Source organism: Trachurus japonicus, chromosome 15 (genome assembly GCF_045865225.1).
Source record: "Trachurus japonicus isolate A0001 chromosome 15, Traja_1.0".
NCBI classification, from domain to species: Eukaryota; Metazoa; Chordata; class Actinopteri; order Carangiformes; family Carangidae; genus Trachurus; species Trachurus japonicus.
This window is the reverse complement of record NC_140921.1, coordinates 11,791,284-11,812,194: the sequence shown is the minus strand read 5'-3', so window position 1 is coordinate 11,812,194 and position 20,911 is coordinate 11,791,284. Positions and strand designations below refer to the sequence as shown.

Genomic DNA, 20,911 nt, shown 5'->3' with positions numbered 1-20,911 from the left:
CGAAATGTTCTAGCACATTTTGTTTTACCCAAGATGGTGCAGTCATTCACAGATTGGGCGAGCGGTGAATCATGCAAATGCACCAAATTTATTTCATTGTTTTATGTAATTCTCTCTTGGTAGGAAACACAATGTTGCCTCCGCCTCCCCCAAACCCCCCTCTCCAGCCCTCCACCCACCCACCCTATACGCATCATTTCCATTTGGTGTCATTGACAGATGCTGTTCCCTCTTTATTTGGTCAGGTTTCAATAACATGAAACCAATAGCCAGATCGGGCGCCTGCTGCTGCTTATATGGGCCCTTCTCAGTGTCATGTCCCGTCATTGAGAAGTGTGAGAGAAAGGGAAAGAGAGAGAGAGAGAAGAGGCGGATGAATCAGAGATGTGTTATATATTATGAGGTTAAATGGAAACAGGGCAACTTCGGAGATCAATACGGAGCATGGAGCAGCGTAGGGCCTGCAGGATGGAGGGAGAATACCAAACAAGAACCTCCTCCTCTCTGCTTCTCCCCTCCCTCCTCTCAATCTTCTCTGTTACTTTCTGCCTATTTCTTCTCTTTTTTTAAAGGATTTGGACTTGTTTTTGGTGTTACAACTCGTGTTTAAAGAGAAGAGAGAGAGAGAGAGAGGGAGAAAAAAAGAAAAACATCAAATATGAAAGTGACATTATTGGCTCTGGGTTACATGCCTTGCCATTTCTCGCCAACCCCACAAAAGCAGCAGGGGGATCCAGTAAATTCCTTGGCCGAGCAGATAATGTGGAAATGTTGACAACAGCAAATTTGAGCCGAGTGAGTGATTTAAGGACTACAGCGGGTGACAGAGAGCAAGCACGAGAGTAATGGTTTTCAGCTTTTTCCTGCTCGTCTGTGACAAGAGAAATGAGCACACTTGCCTGAGAGATCTTGTCAGGAGCTTGTGGGCAGTCGGAATATTTTTAAGCTCGGTTGAATGTAAATGACACAGTTTACTTGAGTCACATTTGGTTTTTAATTAGCCAGCAAAGATCTGCTTTTAACTGTCACCAGCCCTCATATTACCACGCAAGTCTCATTCCCAACTTTCAAAGCCACTACAGAAAATTCTCCTCTAGAGGATCTCAGACCTACTTTTTTTTTTTCTGTTTTGAAATTCAATGATATCAGCCATGTTTCATCTAATATTGCAATAGCTATTCATCCAGCAGAGCAGCTGCTTCAACCACAATTAATGAGTTTCATGTCGTACGCGGCATTTCTGAGATTTTGATTATGACGAGTAATTTATCATGCTTGTTATGGAAGAGAAACAGACATTTTTTCCTCTGGTGTAATTGCACAAAATACTCTTTAATTCTTTAATATAGTGTCAGAGCTTGTTCTCATCATGCTTATTTCCACTCCTGTTTCTCTGGTACACAGTGAGGCTGCATCACACTACAGTCTCTCCTCTCCACTTCCCAGAGGAAGAGCTGGCTCGCTCCAACGTTTCCCCCACAAACATCACATCCATGCTGCACTGTTAAATACAAGTTTGTCATATTTATGAACCAAAAATTGTGCACATATATTACAGCATGTTGCTTTTTTACTGGGCTGGAGTAGATTGAGATCTGTGTTTTTTACTGTGCAGAGTGTCTCATGCCAGCCACTGGAGCTAATGACTTTCCCAGTCTGTGGCTATGGACTGCAGCAGCAGCAGCAGCAGCAGCAGCAGTGTCGTTTACAGCGTAGTCTGATACATTAGTGCAATATCCCCCATTTTAATATGTTGTAAAAGGGCTATACTGTTACTTTTGCAAGTTTTTGGCTCATTAACCACGGTTCTCCGATACATCACAAACTTTTTGCTAAACATGCAACACCATCATCACATTTTCAGGTGGTTTCACTCAGGGCTGCAACTAATGATTACTTTTATCATTCATCATTCTCTTGAGTCTTTTTTTGCAAATAACTGAACAGTCATTTCGCAGAAAGGTCCTTCATGATCTCAAACTCCAGTCATTTTGTCCTTTACCAAAAAGGGGGGGGAAAAAAAAGTTCAACAGCGAGTATTTGAGATATTCTCTTACAAGAAAAGCAGCCAATCTTCACATTTGAGAAGCTGGAACCAGAAAAACAATAAGTCACTTAAGCATAATTGTTTCAGCGCTGGTCTCATTTCATGTCAGTATGAATATCAACTTTCGGAGACTTAAAACCGGCTATTATTCACATGCATTTGCAAGTGATTTGTCTGTTTTGAAATGCTTCGTTGTGTTTGAGGGAAATTCAAGAATTGAAAAGTCAGCTGCTAAAAACATCTCGTTCTGGAGGCTTTTTTAAGAGGAATCAGATTTATTTTTTTGGAGGGACGGTGCAGGAAGCAGGCGCAGATGTTGTGAAAAGGATGATATGAGTTTGGCGTTAAAAAGTCACTGTTTGGCAGGCGGCGCTCACATTTTCTTGTTTCCTTTAACGCAGCACCAAAGTGTATTATTAGCAACTTAAAAGTCTCTGCAAGTCGTACAGCTCTGAATAGAAAGCAGTGGCTGCCTGGAAGCCAGAAAATGAGAACAATCAAAAGCAGCAGTGTGATCCCTTTTTTTTTTTTTTTTTTTTTTACAGTTGTTTCTTTTCAAATCAGTGAAACAAAAGCTCTGCACTGGAATTACTCATTTTGTTCACTGTTTGTGTTTTGCTCCACATCTCTGCTTGTAAAGGTTTTGATTAAAAGAGGTGCTGGAAGGAACAATATCGCTCAGTGATGTTTGTATGCTTTTGTCTTCGGAAAAATCAACAGCTACAGCTTTTCTTTGACTTCACTTCTCTTTCATCCGTGTGCCATCCGTCGCATCCCTTGGGTCATGATTCATAGCAAAGCACAATCCTGCAAAACCACAGCAGAAACGTACTGTATTGATTCATTGTACAAGCTTTTTAATGCCACCGTTGGTCAAAACAATACCTGAAACTAATAGGTTTCTCTGAATGAAAACCAGAGAGAGAAAGAAAGAAAAACATTCTTCATAATGTGTTTCCTGACTGATGTCATTTTTAAGGTATTCCAAGCCTCAAGTGGGTTTAACAGACCATCCATTTTATATAATTATGTCCCTGACATGAGGGGATGATTGGCTCAAACCTCAGGAAACATACATTAGGATCACCGGTCGTGACCCTGTTGAACACGCACATCAGCAGCTTTAGACTCGCTCCTGTCATATAACGCCTACTGTACGTATTACGCGCACAATTTAATGTATATGAGACAACAGGTTTAGCCACACGCCTTTTAAACTGGAGTAAGATCAGCCCTCTATCCTCTCATCTCCAGACACAGCGAGACTCATTCATGCCTGTGTCACATCCTGGTTGCATTATTGTTACACACTTTCTTTGACTTGAGTGGCTCAGTCACCCGCAACGTGTCTCCAAGAAACTCGGAAGAAATTCTGCTGCCAGACTTGTAAATAAGACTAAACATATGATAATATCACTCAGACTTTTTTCCACTTTCAAGAAAACCATCAATACATTTCCGAATAGATTTTAAAAACCATTTATAATGGAAGCAGTCATATTTTTTTAAATTTTTTGCTGGATTCTTAATCCCTTATGTCACTGCAGCCACTGATCACATGAACTTAATGTGTGCTGTCTGTTTATCCAGCAGGAACTACATAGGAATGTCAGAACAAGAAATTCTATTTTTGGCTCCCAAACTATATGCACCATATCATCTCAGAAATGCGTAGATGCTTTCACAGTTGACATTTCACCCGCACTGTTCAACGCCTTGCCTTGTTTTGCATTGCAATCCTCTGATGGTATCACATATCTGTTATCTATTTGTTATTATTCTCCCTTTTGTGAAGTTACTTGTTAATGATAACAGAGGTGACAAACAGATTAAGGGTCTCAGCAAGAGACTTGGGGGATTTAGAAAAAAAAGGACAAAATTGAAGCAACAGGGGTCGAAATATTCTGACTTTTAATCCCCAGGATGAGTCAAGCTCCAAAAACACTCGATCCTACATAAACCAACTCGATAGCATCTTTCAATAGGGCTCTCTTAGCTTGTAAAACCCCATGTCTTTTATAATCCACCCCCCACTTCTCCAGTTTGCAGCACAGACTTTCTGGTATGAATTTGTGTTGTGGCGGGTGAGTTTGGAAGGAGCCACAGAGGACATTATACTATAACCATGTTACATTATTACTAACCATGCTGCACAGATCGTGACACGTAGAGTCATAAATACATTACTTAACTGCCAGCGAGCGTCATCGCTTTACTGTACGTCGTGGTACTGTAATGGAGTTTATTGAGTGCTGCACTGACTGAGCGGTTGTAACGTCAGCTGTCCCGTAGAGCGGTTATGACCCTGACACTATTGTTGTTTATGAGGTCAGGAGCTTTACAGCGTGTTCTGAAAATAATCTGCCCCGCGCCACAGCTGTCTGATCAACACGCTATATACTTCCACCAGGAGAGGAGGACGGAGGCAGAGACAGACAGACAAGCAGACAGACAGACAGACAGGAGGACAAACAGAAGAGGGGTATCCGGAGAGAGCGCGAGAGAAAGAGAGAGAAACAAATTGCATAATGTTCTCACTGTGTCTTCCAGCTCTCTAGTGATGCAGCCGCAGCCCAAACCAATTAGAAAGCTTGCGTACAGATAAGGACGTCCTTTTATTCTGAAAGGTCGGGCTGTAAGAACAAAAGGAATTTTTAAAGTCTATATACACTCAATGTACATTACACGCACCGACACACACACTGACACACACACACACACACACCCTGACATGCATACTTTACAACGCCTTTGTAGCATTATTAATGCCCTGCAGCTCTCTCACCAAATTGAATCTAATCAAGTGAAATGCTGTGAGGGTCCTCAGGAGAAAGAGCAGGTCTGACGGTGACCGCTTACAATAAAATCCCTGACATTTGGAAACAAAGCCTGCCCTACCTCTGAGCTGTAATTGCATACGACAACTGCCGCAATCTTTGATGAATGTGTGTTTCTGCAGCGTGATATGTATTGCAGGAATATGTGTGTTTATACATCTGTGGGCTTGGTGGCTCCTACAGTACCTCTGCATATGTGTTGTGTGTGTGTGTGTGTTAGTGTGCTGGTTGAATGGCTTTAATAATTTCTTTTGAAGTGGTCGTCATATTGGAGTTCAGTGGAACTAATTGCGCTGATTGTCGGGAATGCAGCTGCTGTAAATATGTTATGAATTCTGTCCTTCCTGCTCTGCTCCTGCTGCACATTTCAGTGATTTTTATCAGCCGCCAGCTTGAAAAAATAACAGCCAAAGAAAAAAGGGGGGGGGAAATGCATTTTTTAAATGGACCTGTTAAAACTCAGTGTACATCAAGGTGAAATGCTGGCTAGTTATCCTCCCCTGAAATATTAACTCACCAGCAGAAATTCCCATGAATGTCCTGTCCAAGGGCTTTGTAAGAGCGGACAGCACGGTGAATAATTCATATAAAAATCATGTTTCAAACTGCCTGACTCCGCTCCATCAAATGTTGAACCGTGTAGTCAGCTTTGTAAAGCTCGGAAAAATATTAGCTCTCTGCTTTCAGACAACAGTCCATAAGAGCAAGTGAGTGCACAAAATGTGACATTGACTGAAGCTTTAAGGAACAATGCACATTCACAGTTTGTGTGCGAGCGAGTGTGTGATTTAAAGCAATTTCAAGTCACTGTGCTGTATTGTCCTGTGTTGTATTACCTCTGCTGAGGTCATGAGTCATTTTTCTTATCATATAATCACAAGATTAGAAACCTGTTATGGCCACATTCTCAGGTTCGTGCCCGTGGGAGCGTTGGACCAGAGACATATTCATATTGTATCAATAGTTTCAGCCTCTCTGATGTGAATGTTTGCTGATCACATTAAACCGAATACGTGTTGGACTGCTGCTCAGTCAAAACATGGCATTAGGACATGTCTACTTTGGCTTTTGGAAATAATGACTGCGGCATTTTTTCTTGTATTTTGGACTAAACAATTAAACGGCTCATTGAGAAAATAATCAAAAGACTAATCGATAGTGAAAACAATAACAAACTGCAGGCCAGTAACGCATTATGTAATTAGTTCTAGCTAGTTATCTCTTTATGTACCTAGTTATCTCTTTGTGTAAACTGTTACATGTGGTGCAAAGAATGTTTCAGCTCTTTCAGTTTTGTTAAACATCATTGGCAGAAAAAACTCATCAGATTTCGTAATCAAATACCACCATTAAAAATTGAGGACTGTATTTTCTGAATCTTCAAATCGGCTCATTGGAGTATTGATTTCCTCCGGTGCCTTATTTACCCACTTCCATCCCCTGATGCATCAAGAAATAATAATTGGACGATAATAATTATATCTCTGCTATGTGGGTGGCAGATGTGCTCTGTTATAATGAAGGCGAACTAAATAAGAGCTGTAACCTCTATAGTAACCTATAGCTAGCTCCACATACATACCGAAGCTCATATCCTGTCACAACAGGATAATGAAATGTTTGTCTGTTGGTTCAGTTAAACAGATATTATCAATAGCTCCTAGTTTATCATGTTAAGTCCTGTATAGATATCTGCACGCTGAACATAATTGAAGTTAAAAAATGTTCCTGCACCGACTTGTTTGACATTTGTATTTGCACTGTTTTAAGTTTCCATAATAGCAGCGTACTTTATCTGCTGTAACTATTCAACACTGAGTTTATGGTGTTTTTATTGCTCTGGGATGAAAAGTGTTTTGGCCCAGACTGAAACTTCTCAAGAACTATTTGATGGACTGCGATTAAATTCGCTACAAGACATTCATGTCCCCCTCAGGATGAAATGCAAAAACTTTGGCAATCCCTTAACACTCATCTACCGTACAAGTCAAAATCTTCTGTTTATCCAGTGCTTTGGTTTATGAATATATATATACACTGGCAGTTCTGCTCCCAAAACACCCCCGTCAAACATTATGCATGCTGAACAAGAACTTCACATTCAACTCAATGCACAGTTGTACCTCCATAACAGCCTCACCGAGCTCTCGGCAAGGCAATAGACTCTGACATGGTATCGGTGTAATATTAGCAGTTTGATTTGTCTATCAGTATATCCTCCCTAAGCTTTTTTTTTTTTTTAATTTTTTTACGCCATGTTATTGTTTCAGCTTAGGCTGTGCTTCCTGTCCTGAGGTTTTTTCCAAATAATAGCAGAAGGTTTCTTTGCCAGTTATCTGTCACAGGTAATAATGCATTAATCAAACTCACACCCTGTCGCTGGAATACTAATAATCACACACCCACACAAGAAACAACACTGCCAGAACCAGGTCTTGATGGGAGGTTTTAGTATTACCTGTGCTATCAAAGCAGCTTTGTGAGATTACTACTTTACTCAACTTGTTTTGTTTTGTTTTTTTGCTTGATTTCCCGGCAGGTATTAATAGATGTAAACACTAAGATGGCTGAAGGTTGGGACAACAGCTCAGCAGTCAGGAGGACAACTTTTTTTAAAAATCTAGATTCCTCACCTTGACCATGTGTTTGTAAAAGAAAACTATGTCAAAACAAGATATACACGTCATTCATTTCAAACATGCAGTCCGACCACATATGTTATTTGCACAACGTGTGTCTATGTGTCATTATTACAAAGAGGACAGGGGTGTGAGAATTTTTTAAGAGGAAGCTATTAGAAGTCACAGTGAAACAGCACTATCGCAGCGTGTTTTTTCCTGAATGTCATGTATTTCCTGAAGCACATTGCCATTGTGAGAGGATATGAAGAGATAATAGTTCAAAAGTCAAGGTACTAGTTCACACTGGAGGAAACAGCAAATAGCAAACATTGTATTGGTGTCTAGGAATTATTGAAAATAAATAAGCTTCGTACATTAAAGTTTTTATTTCCTTTTAAAATCATACTAAACCAAAGTTACACAAGGAAAATATATAAAGCTCCCTTATAACACACATTACAGGAAACCTCACAGTTTAAGGCCACTGCTAAGGAGTAAAAGGATCATATTCACCGTACACTGGCAGCAGATGAGTCAGAATATAATAGCAGCCAAAGAATGATGTATGAGAGAGAGAGTAAAGTAATAACATCTGAACAGAAATGGAAGAGTGAGTGTGTCCTGTAAAATTAAGTGGTACCATTCTCAAATCTTACAGGAGCACTTGAGAAACAAAATGTTCTCTGTTTCCCTTTACAGAATTCCCTGTCCAATGTTGAATCAAACTCATCCCTGTGCGCTCTCTAAACCTCTGTTTGTGTCCTCTGTGTGTTTTTCAGGCCAGGAAGAAGACGGGCGGAAGGTTTTGGTCCTCAGTTACCCCCAATATTGCCGGTACCGCTCGGTTTTGGCGCGGCTCAGAGAGCAGCCGTCCTCCCTGCTCATCGACCACACGGTGCTGGCGCTGGGCGGCATCGCTGCGTTGGGCGGGAACACGAGGATCCTCTACTGCAGGGACACCTTCGAACACCCCGCCCTGCTGCAGAATGAGAGCATCTGCGACGAGTTTGGTGAGTGTGGCAGCTGGGGATTTGATTGCAGCCTTTAGATAAGTTATCGTATTAGCTCATCTGAAATGCTAACAGCCATTAACGGCGGCGGCGGCAGCGGTTTATGACATTTGGAGTGTTGCACATGGCCCCCATGAAACATCAAGCTCCTCATGTCCTGAGCTCTGGATGTAAGCATGCACTTAAAACTCATTCTCACAGTACGGTTCATCTCAAACTTTCAATTATGTCGTTTTTGGTTACCCTGACCATTTGTTCAAGTCTGCTTTTAGTGGATAAATGGACAGTGTTTGCACTTTTTGGGGCCAACTGATTTCAGTCCCATCCCAGAAATATATACCCCTGTCCATTTAAAATGTTAATTTGTGTAACGGCTGCCGATCAAAACGAAAGAAGAAAAGGGAACTTCTGTATCAAACATAGCTGCTGACCTGTGAAAACAAACATGTATCCTCAGGCTTCGGGGATGATACAGTCCTCCTCACACAATCCAGTGCGTTTTTCAGAGGACAAGTGCATTGATTTTACACATCAGCGTCTGGCAATGATGAATGCTAATACATACAGTGTGTGTATAAGTCCACATAATGATGTCACGCCTGGTGGTTTGACAATGTAAACCAGGAACTGCGGGGATAGGAAGACAGAGGTGACCTAATCAGACCTCCGCCTCAGGCTGCATTACGTCAACAACAGCTTCTGCCCTAACATACCTGACTCTACTGGGGCTACAGTATAGGGGACTGCTGTTATTGGCACATTGCATGATAGTTTGCGGGTGAGAGCGACTTAACAAGATGTCTACAAGCAGAATTGCACAATAATGTGGGTACGACTCATTTAATGACACAAAACCAGATGAAGTGCAGTTTTTACGCAACTGCTTATGACTTGAAATTCTGACCTCAGGAGGCTTTTCTGATGAAGTAGCCGAGTGGGAACTCATCATATTTCCCACTGAACCATAAGTGGTTAAGTTGCACTCTGGGTAATGCGTGCATATCTTTGAATAGCTTTCAGTTTTATTTGTTTTTTTTAATTCTATATTTAGCTATAGAAGTATAATGTTTTCATTCCAAAGTCATGAAAAATAGCAATAATAAATCACAAAATGTAAACAATCCCCTAACTCTGGTCTATAATACCTGTCACTTGGCTTTGATGTAGAAAAAAGGCTGTTACACAATATGAGGAAGTCTGCAGTTGTAATTTGAATTAGTGTGGAAATCATTATTTAGTGTTCTGTCGTTTCATTTCTGCCGTCGCTCCTCCCTTTTATGATAAAACCCCTCTGTTTGTCCATTTCTGACCTTTGCCCCACATAGATTGAAGCCATCAAAACGGAACATATGTGAACTTTGATCAATGTTGTTTTGGTTTTAGTGTTGTCAATTAAGACCAAAAGTGGAATTCAATACAACACAATCGACCGTCATTTGCTTTTTCAATATAGTTTCATTATGATTTTCACTCGGAGTCGGTTAATTTGTCCCCAGAGGGGTATTTCTCTCTCTCTCTCTGTGTTTATGAACATGAGCGACCACCGTTCAAACACCCTCAGCACTTACACCTCTGAAAGGAATTTTTGAAATGCTGGAACATGTCTATTTTGCCATTCACTGTGCTTTTTTCCCCGCCGCTCCTGGACCCAGACATTTTATTAACCCCCGAGCCGGGCTAAGACAAAGGAATAATGGTGATTCATCTCTCTTTATATTTCCTGTGTTTGGTAGCACAGTGGAGCTCGGCGGGCTTCTTGTGCAACATCAATTTGACATTCACAGTAACGGCTCCTCTGGTCAAAAAGTCATTGTTTTTCTTTTCCTGTAAATTTACCAGTAGGTAATTGCATTTTAAGAGAGCAGCAGAGGTGAGAGCAGAAGGGAAAACGGTTTTAGGCATAGGAAAATAAGTTATGAATAGTAACGCTAACATCCTGTGGCTGCTGTTGCTCATTCACTTGGCTCAATAATGCCATTCCTCTGTGAGCCACATTTAAGCTAAAGGTTTATTTTCAGAGCCTAAGGGAGTTCTACTTTTTTTTTGACTAAGGCAACCAGATTTCTGATGTTGTTCACATGAAGGTTTACTAGGTTTAAAGCAGGTTTTTATTTCTGCTTGAAATTGCTGCTAGGAGACTTGTTTGTGATTTGTTTCAAAACAGCAGAGCTAAGTAGTTTCCATCATTCTGCCAAGTGAACGAAGGCCTCGAGGGCGTCTTACTTTTGGGCACAAACACACGGATGAATGTTTGCACATATGTATGAAGAAACAGCTGCTGAGTAAAGTTCTGCCATTTATGGGCTCCATATGAAAAAAAAAGCAGCTATAAATGCCATATTAAATCCACCTTTATTAGGATAAATACCAGCACTGTGGACATGTAAGAAGTAATACTGGGCAGCTGTGAAATATTAAAAAGTTAAAAATTGATCTGGGGAACAATTTTAGGACTTTCTTCAATGCTTCCCTCAATGCTAATTCTGACCTTTTGGATTCAGCTAAATCTGCTGTGGCAGCTCTAATAGCCGTCCGTCTTGTCTAGGCTAATTCATGAAAGTGTGTCAGGCTACCTCAGGGGGTAGAGGAGACGACGAGGGCTCATGCAAAAATAAAAAAAAAGGGAAAGAAAAAGAAAAAAAAGTGCTATTACAGAGTTTGAGTAAGCCTGTTGGTACAATATTATGTGAACTGTAGCCATCAGATGAAGCCTGGTTATGGATTAAGCACCGCATCATAATCATTATTCAGATTTATTTGATTAACATCCTGAGGTGAGTGATGATACTCCCCTGTTTACACAACGGCTTTGACATCTTCAGTGTTTGCTCTGACTCTTTACTCGATGGTTTAAGGTCCTTCCTGGTGTTGGCGAGCTTCCTCTAACTTTATCTTAACTTGATCTACATTCTTTTTTTTTTTTTTCTTTTTTGTGTTGGCGTCTTATTTTTTTTCGTCCGCGTCACCACATGGCATCCTGTTCCCTTTGCGAGCCAGCGTGAGCAAAAAAAAATGCAGTTGCGTCAGTTACCAGATCTTAAGTCCTGTGATCCATATTCATGTTCAGCATTGCCTGTCACCCCTGCAGCTGCTTCCCTCATGGGGAATGACACAGTTTTTGTTTATAATTATCATGCATTCTCTGCCAGCATGGATTGATTATACCCGTGCTACTTTGTGTCCCCAATTTAATTTCTTGCCAGGAGGAATGTAATATCACCACGGCACAATCGCAAGAGAAAGGGGGAAATAAAAGTTTGTGCTGAAGACCTCGTTGGTACAAATGTTCTCCTGCCAGTGTGCTGAATGAAAAACAAGCTCTTATATAAAGGAGGTGTTACATACTCGACTGTACTCTAATAATATTGGCATTACTGAGGCTCCTGTGCTGTGAGAAAAAGCCAGGAATAGTTTGAGTGGGCCTGGCCGCTGCAGCGCTGAATGACAGATGACAGGGTTCAAGGTTTTGTTATTAGCTGGCATAGTTCTGTTGAGTATTACTCACGCTCATTTGGCAGGGACACTCTCTCTGTGTGTGTGTGCGTGTGTGAGTTACAAAGCAATAACATAAACATTTGTAAGCTTGACACTGAGGTGCCGCATATGATATATTTAAACAAGATGTGCAACGCAAAAAAAAAAAAGAAGAAAAAGCTGCAGAGTGTCCTGACAGCTGCTCGTTTGGGCGTCTGTTAAGGAAAATATTATGACCCAACATTTTTCCCAATTTTCTCTCTGATTCTGAAGTTTATGCTCCCAAACTGCTGACCTCCCTCTCCCCTCCCTCTCCCCTCCCTCCCCCCCTTCTGTCCTCCACATCGCCCCCCTTCAGAAACCTAACACCCCTTGTGTGCACATTGCTTAAATCAACAGTATTTTTGAAAGTTAGTGAAGCAATCATGTTTGAGGCAAAGCAGTTAAGAAGAGCTGCACCCCCCTCCACCCCCCCTCCCTCCTCCCTTGCTCCTTCTCATTTGTCCTATATTCCCCAGGTCTCTCTCCTCAGCACAGAAACTATATATTTCATGCTCGGCTCGCTGTGTTTTGTTTGAAATATCTCTCACTCGACCCCGGTTTGATTTTTATTAAAAAGAAACATTTTCAGCACAATCCTCAGGAATCTGTTGCTGTAATCCTCCAGGGTGGGATGAGTATAACAAACAGTTTATTGCTTCAATATATTAACAATGTCCAGATGCAGTGATCATAAGCAGAATTTAACAGTCTATTTTTGTAATGTGTTGCGTGTGTATGTGATAGTTTTGCACATCTGTGGCTGCATTGGGTCGTGCTTTGCTGTGTATTTACGAGGGCGATTTCCTGTTTGGTCAAACGTCTTCTCACTGAAACTGATACTGAAAATTAAACTGAACAAAGGGGAGAAGAAAACATGAGGAGAAAGTAAAAAAAAAATCAGAATAGCAGCAAACATGCTAAAAAAAATCTTACCCCGGTACTTTGAGATAATATCTTTTTAAAAAACATTCAGTCCTGCTTTGCTTGATTGGGTTGGGTCACCAGACGACCATACAGTATGATGTCATTGTTTCCACAACTTGAACCACTTTCTCGCTCGCTCTTTAAACATGAAATCAGATTAGATGAAATATGCATACGCCAGTATCATCCCATGACAGCCCCGTCTGTTAATGTAATAGGCAAATTGCTTGCTAAGCTCATGTTTTCCCATCTCCACTGCAGATTTGTGTTAACCACCAGCCTATGAATTTTTCATCGTCCATATGTCATGGTATACAGAGGCCATAGAGCAGGAATTTAGAGGAGAAAAGGAGCACATGTTGTGACCATATAGTCAGATTTCATAATCAGGACATGGACTGTATACTCGGTATAATGTACCGAACATCCGGTGAAAGGCTGCTTAAAGAACACACTGTCATGTCCTTACATATCTGCAAAATGATGCTTTTACCAGGGATGAAAGATACATATTTTTACACTGTAGGCTACACACACATCATATAACATGTCATATAGCCTTAATACACTGTGGGATCAGGATGTGTCTTATTTACTGCTCTATGCACCGGGCAATAGAATAAATGTCACGACACAATTTAAACTAAAAGCGCTGTCTTCCACTGGCTTAAGCAGCATTAGCATTACCATCAGCATTAGCATTAGCAGGGGCTTCTGGGCTATTCCCTATTATGTCATTAGAGACACCACTGCCTCTTGCTTTGCACTGCTGCTTATCTGTTATTAGCAAACAGAGAGCGGAGAGATAAATAAGCTTTTCACAGGTCTGGACCTGCTATTTACAGTGCAAAGGTTTCTCTGAGAGGCAGCGCAGATCAAGGATAATTGACTAGTGGAGAGAGAAAGTATGCCAAGGCAAACTCTTCACTCCATTAAAAGTATCATAGCAGTGGATTTATATGTTATATTTAATGTAAATGACATAGTTAGCTGTCCTCTGATAGTCAGGCCAATCTAAATCCAGATGGAATAAGAGATGACCTAATAAAAACTGAGATCAACTCACTTTTGTGCTCACAGTAAAAGGCTCAGGGTCTAATTTTCCAGCTTTCTCTGCCCTGGGTTTCGCCTCTCAGGCTACATATGGCTACTCCTGACCCACAACACTCACTCCTAAAGGGTTTAAACCTCCTCCTCCGCATTTTTTATTTTATTTTTTTATTTTTTGTATTAAAAAAATAATCTCAGTATTTTTATACACTCATTCCTGAATTGAATAACAATCAATATTGGATATAATATGATATAAGCCACTGTACATCGTGTCTCCCATAAACTTTGCAAGTTATTTATGCAGCATTCTCGTTGTTTTCTTTTATGAGTCTATCATTCATTTGATGGGAATAAGGATATTACATAAAAAAACTGTAATAAAAATGTGTTATTTTCTGGATTGATACAATAATGTGAACGACATGAAGTAGCATTCACATATATTCAGCTGCTCCCTGATGCCAAACTTCTGCCCTTGAATATTTCACATTCAGGTTTACAGAGATAAGCAAAACTTTGTAGATGAAGAGATATTACTTATTACTTTACACAGGCAGCTATTGTGTTTTTTTCATGCCACTACAGTGTGAAATAGTTGTGGTAACACAGTTAGTCACCTCTTTACATCACACATCTCATGTTATTGCAGCTGCGAGCAGCGACTGTTTTGAAATCTCTCCTTGTTGCTGCATGTACAGACGCTACGACACCCACGTTTCAGAGTCCTCCACCAAACAGCAACTACTTTAAACGAAAGTAACAAATTTACACTACCTTGTTAAGTGCGGTTTTATCTTCACACACCAATTCACATAGCTCATTAATTTTTTTTTTAGATTGTCAGCATAGTTTCAAATACTTTGAATGTTGCAGTGTCCTTGAACGCACCGCCGAAGTGACAGTTTTCTGGCTTGTGCTTGCCACAGGGTGTGAACACTGGCAGATATGAAAGAGGTGCAAAGTGTAAATGATAGATGCAGGTATAAAGGGTTTATAAGACTCACAGAGAATAAACAATTACATGTTCTGCATGAGCTAAACTTCTTCTTGCAATGGTGAGCGATGAACACGTGAGGCATAATAGGTGCAAATAAAATGACTGGTCACTGCAGATGTAAAGATATAGCATAAGAGTTTTTTTCTTCCCCAAAGCAGTTGTGTAATTTCAAACTCTGATAAACTGCAGAGCGTGTCATTAATTACTTTGCACTTCAGCTGGCCAGGCTGGGTTGACCTCGTTCATAATGGCTCAGATGATTATTCCATTAATACACTTGTCAAATGTGGAAGAGCCAGTGTCGGTGAGCGAGGTTTAACTCCAGCAAGATTATATTTACACGATGAAAAGATGTGATGTCTTTGTAGCTGTTAAGTGAGTCAGTCATGTTTCCACAAAAGTCCCAGATGTGAGGTTGTGATACGGCTCCTGATAAAAAAAAAAATTAGAGAACAGCGTGTTGCAACCTGGAGTGAAGAGGTCTGACTCATCAGTGTAACTGTAGATGCTGTTTACAAAGTCTGTCTCTGCCAGTGAGGCCGCTGTGGAAACAGCTCATGAATGCAGCCTTGTAGCTCGCTCGCTGCGATAAATGTCAGAAAGCATCGCTCCCCGTGTCTGCAGGTCGAGGCCTGTTGCCGGCTGTTGTTTCTGAAAAGAGCTTTTGTAGCTTAAGTGACGTCAAAAATCATTGTTACCCGGCTGATGGATGGCCGTGGCAAAGTGAGGATTAAACTGTACGTGATGACTTTGATTGATGTGTCCAGTTTTTTTCCCACTCCGCTGCTTTCTTTGGAAGAGAGTGAGATTAAACAGTGTCACCAGCTGCTGCTTTAGACATTTGTTTACAAGTGTAACTTTTTTTTTTCTTTTTAATATTCACCTACTTACCCATAAAATAGAAATAACAGGAGCGAGCTTGTTTGTGTTCTTTAAATTATTTGTAGATTTTGGAATGAACTCCTTAAAATCCCTAAAATGCAATAAATTAGCATATAAGCAAGAAGAAAAAAAAAGAGCAGGAAGATAAAAGTACCCATTGGCCTATTTTGTTATGGGAATGATGATTATTTATAATCACCATGGCTTAATGCTGTGTAGCTTTTCAAAATGATAAAGTCCCCATGATTGGGCTCATTGGCCGACTCAATCCCATCAAGTGTAAGTAGAGCGTGATCTATTAGAATACATATGTTTTATTGATGTATGGGCTCCGTGTTTATCCTGGCATTCATTTATTTATAGGACGATGCTGTGATTTTTTTTTTCCTCCAGTAATGAATAGGATAAGCCTTGAAGCTTATCCACTGCTCCCTTTCATCTCTCCCTCCCTCTTTCTCTCTCTCTTTCTCTCTCCTCACATCCCCTCCCTCTATCTATCTATCCCTCTCTCTCTCTCTCCCTCAAAAGCCAAATTGAAATACTGTATTTTTTAAAGCCCCGGTCCTACTGAGTTGTTGCTGCAGTCTGTCAGTATCAATGATGTGGAAGTGTTTGAAGGTTATCCCGTTTTTAGCAAATCCTCCACATTATATAACTTTGACTCTGTTTTACATTTGGCACTCAACGAAACAACAGGGTGTGTGCGTATTTTTGGGACAGTCCCTCCGCTTGCTCACAACAACGTTTTTCTTTGGAAAACGGGATTTATTTTTTTAATTTCCTCTCCTGGAACAATAGCCATTAAAAGCCACTTGCCAACACTCGGGCGAAGGGAAAAGCTGAAGTGACATGTTCACTTGTCACATATTACAGCTTTTATTGTGTTGTAGAGTATTTGTTGTATTTTCTTTTTTTTTTTCAGTCTTGACAGCTGCGAGTTATCACACACAGAAAAATGAAAATATTGTGCCTCGTTGGATTTAAGCCAATGTCTAAGTGTTTTTTTTGTCTTTGTTGTACAAATACACGGTGTGTGTGTGTGTGTGTAATGTGTGTGTATGTGTGTGTTGAGCTAAATAGGGTGAAATTATTAAGCTCTCCATGGGTCAGAGGTCACTGCATTCCTCAGTGTGTGTGTCAGTCAGAGGATCTGGGTTAAGATTAAACCCAGCCATGTCTTGAATGTGATGTGTGTTAATAAGTACTTAACAGGCGATGCTACCATCATGAGGCGATCACATGATGTGGACAGAACAAAGAGAGAGAGAGAGAAGGAGAGAAGAACACTGATTTGAGGGAGCGATTTGTTCCCTGTAATTACAGCTTATTTTGACTATAAATTGAGTTTGTGAAATTTCTCTTGTAAAACATGTAACGCTGTGACTGCGTACCGTAATTTCCTATTTACTTTGCAAATGGAAAGCTCGAGTCGACAGCCCCCTTTATGAGTTTGCGCAGTGGTAAAGTACACACATTCACACCCCTGTCGAAACACACACCCCAATGAATCCGATGAGAATGATTTCATAATCCGTCGCAATAATAAACTTCTTTGAACAGTTTAATTGGCTCTTCCTGGAACGGCACGGCTTCGCTTCATTTGATCTGATGAAAGAGTAATGTTGCTTCTCCCCAGGGGGAGCATGCACAACGGCGCACAAATAATGAATTAAGAACACTACCCTTTTTTCTGTTCTTTTTTTTTCAATTTTTTTCCAAATGACTGCCATAATAAAGCAGGAAAAATTCATACTGCACTTACACCAGTTTCCTTCCTAAATTGCTTTCATGTTTACTTGCTTATGTATTTAATTTTCAAGGGGGGTTGTTTTTTAAGTGAAAATAATCCTGATTCCTGGAAGCGTAATGGATTCAAGTCACATGGAAAGTGATTGTCATCTGAGAGGCACGGTCGTCGTCCCTTTTTTTTTGGACAAACATTTGGAAAGCGTCCAGAAACATTCCTCGTGTGTGATTCTGTGAAAAGTCACAATTAACTCTACACTGTTCTGGAAATGCTAGTCCCTTTTCAAAAGAAAAAAAAAAGGAAGAAGAAGAAGAAAATGGTGAGGAGTGAAATTAGATTTGAAGGCTTCTGGTGTATCTAAAAGGGAAATTGTAGTAGGGTATGCAAAGAAAGGGAAAAACGTATGTGTAAAATTGAAACTGACAAAGTCATGATGGTTTGGGAGAATGTCCTCTTTTCCCGGCTGAGGAGTATTAACAGTGACAGTCTGAATGGAGAGTCTGTGTACAGCAACAGTATGGTCACAGAAATGAGCTCATTACTGGCAAATGCATTATGTATGTGCACACACACACACACACAGACACACACACACACACACAGAGAGACACACACAGAGAGACACACACAGACATTTATCTTAATATTACTATGCTGAGAATATTCCATTTACATATCCATCTGCTAATTGTAACCCTTAACATGCCTGATACTGAAGGCAAGAGGGATCGGTGTAAAACCAGAAAACCCAAAGCCACGACCAAAATTATCCTCAGCTCTATCCCTGAGAAATCTTTTTCCTTAGTATGGCTTGGCAGGAAATCCTTAACACTCACACACACACAGACACACACATACACACACATATAGGCCTACACACATTTTAACAGCGCTCATGGCTTGAAGAAGCTACAAGAACATGTAAGTGTGAGATAAAAATACGGGAGAGTATTTTTAATGTCCTGGTAAACACACACTTGCTGGGATGTGGGCTTGTCTCCATGGCAACGCCAGTCAGAGTGTGCCCGTCCTAGCGTTTTGACAGGTTCTCCTGATGATGATTGATAATTACTACCTGACTTGTTGTCCCCGTCTCCACAAACATATGGCGGGAGCTGCCCTCCGCCATATATCTGCCAAAATGTTCCCTTTTCTGATAATAGCTTTTTAATGTTGCGTTTTTTTGTTGTTGTTGCATGCACAGCAATCACATACACACACTGTATGCACACACACACACCCCCTCCCAACCCCACCCCTTTGTAATTACATTTACTGCTGCTCACATAGTTATTACAGAAAGGAAAGAGAAATAGATAGGAGAAGCAGAAGAGTGAGAGAAAGTCAAAAAGAGGCGGAGGAGGGAGGGAGGGAGGGAGGGAGGGAGGGAGGGAGCGATGGAGGGGACGGGTATGGGGGGGTGGAATTGATTTCACTTTGAATTGATGTATTCCTCCCAGTGCTGCCGGATTTAAATTTTTACAAATTGTCAGGATTAACACAAAGAAGCAGCATTTTTACAGGATAGTCACATATTAGAATATAAACAGCAGATAATAGCCGGTGTGGTGGGCTGCAGTCTGAAATGGCAAGCGAGACTCTTTATTCCATATCCATCCGCGCGGTATTTTATTATGCAGTGTGTTTGCATGCATAAAGCTCATATTTAGATGCAATTGGAAGCAATCTTGTTATATTCACAGAGGCCATAGAGGAAGACATCAATCTATAAACATGATTTATCTACTGCGCACTATCTACCCAGGCATTAGCACAGACCCTCTATCCTGGATCTTATTACCTGGCTGTATGCTCAAAGACCTGAGCAGCATTTTAAACCTCAACAAGTCTCCAATTAAGCTTTGAAGTGAATTAGAGTTTCATTTAAGGTTTTTACTGAATTGAACCTGCAAATGCAACATAATTGGAAAATGACTCTTGTTTGTCTCGATTAAAAAAAGATGATGCAAGTTTGAGCTGCTTCTAAGAAATGTGCAGGATGCTTTCGAGTTGCATTCGCCTTCATTATGTTTAGTTGAGTTTTATGTTATTATCACAGTTAACTGCCCTCAACGACCTCCGCTTCCAGGTACTGGAGCATTATCAGCAACACTCTGTGTCTCATTACATCTCGGCTTTTTGTGAGCTAAATCAGACGAGCTTATTAGCCCCCGGGGTCCCCGATCTTAACACGTCTGTAGTTCCAGATGGGCAGGACAACTAGTTCACCTATACCCCCGCTTGGTTCATATAATGTAGTGGTGCACCTGCAGCAGGCAGAAAGCGCATGCAGCACTCCATGGAAACTGAAGTCATTTCTAATACTGTGTGATTGAGGTCTGCCACAGGCTACGGCAACAGACAAGCTCTGTGAAGGAGATAATGATGCATGCACACACAGCTGTCAGTCTGCCAGCTAAGGGGAATCGTCTTTGAGGAAAATAAAAACAGACTGTAGCCGATATAATGCAGTATTTGTATAGGAAATGATGGGTTTGGGAAATAGAGTGGAACGGGATGTTAGAGCTGTTGCTACAAGGAGAAGAGATCTGGTGAGAAATCTGCTCACACCAGAAAGTCTCACACAGATTCCTGTCACTGCAGTGTTGATATATTCATGCCTTTATACTCAACACATGCACAGGTGTCTGTTGGATGGAGGTCTGCTTAAAGGGAAAGGGTTCAGACATCCAGACAGACACATTTCCTCCACTTCTAACCACACAGATAGCCTTGGTTTAGTTTGTGCTGGGGGTTTTCTGCCTCCATCTCATAATAATGGAGGTCAATGGAATTAGTTTGAGCACTGAGAAAACAATCAGCAATATGTCTTTTCCAGAAAACACTGTCCTTGTTTCTGTGGATAATCCACAGACAACGAGGAGGATCATTTTCTTTTAGTTCTGGTGAAAAATTATATTCATATTATATTCAAATGACTGCGTGCTACAGTACCGAAGGGATTATCAGCTGAGTCTCTTGGTGTTCCCCCCTCATGTTTTAGCACTTCTCAGTACATTATTTTGGTTTATTCCACCCACAACTTTTTCATTTCAGTCTCACCACTCCCATCAGACTCATTTTTGCGATGCAGCAGGCAGATGTTTTCAGTTACAGCAAAGGTTTTTTTTTTGATATATGAAAAAAAATATAAATCCAGCACCAGACAAACAAAGCAGACGACGTTAGCAGCTGGATGATGAACATAGTGGAGCGTTTAGCAGCTGAGATTCCCTCGAGAGCGAGTGGAGAGACCAAAACAAAGCGAGAAGAAGGA

General features: G+C 40.8%; 1 protein-coding gene across 1 annotated transcript in view; it reads left to right on the top strand.

Moving 5' to 3' along the window:
* Positions 1–20,911, top strand: part of arid5b (AT-rich interaction domain 5B) — a 78,139-nt gene that overhangs the window by 26,188 nt on the left and 31,040 nt on the right. The window contains exon 4 of the mRNA XM_085799623.1: positions 8,285–8,515. Coding sequence (XP_085655749.1) covers positions 8,285–8,515 — 231 coding nt within the window. The remainder of the gene's footprint in view (positions 1–8,284; positions 8,516–20,911) is intronic.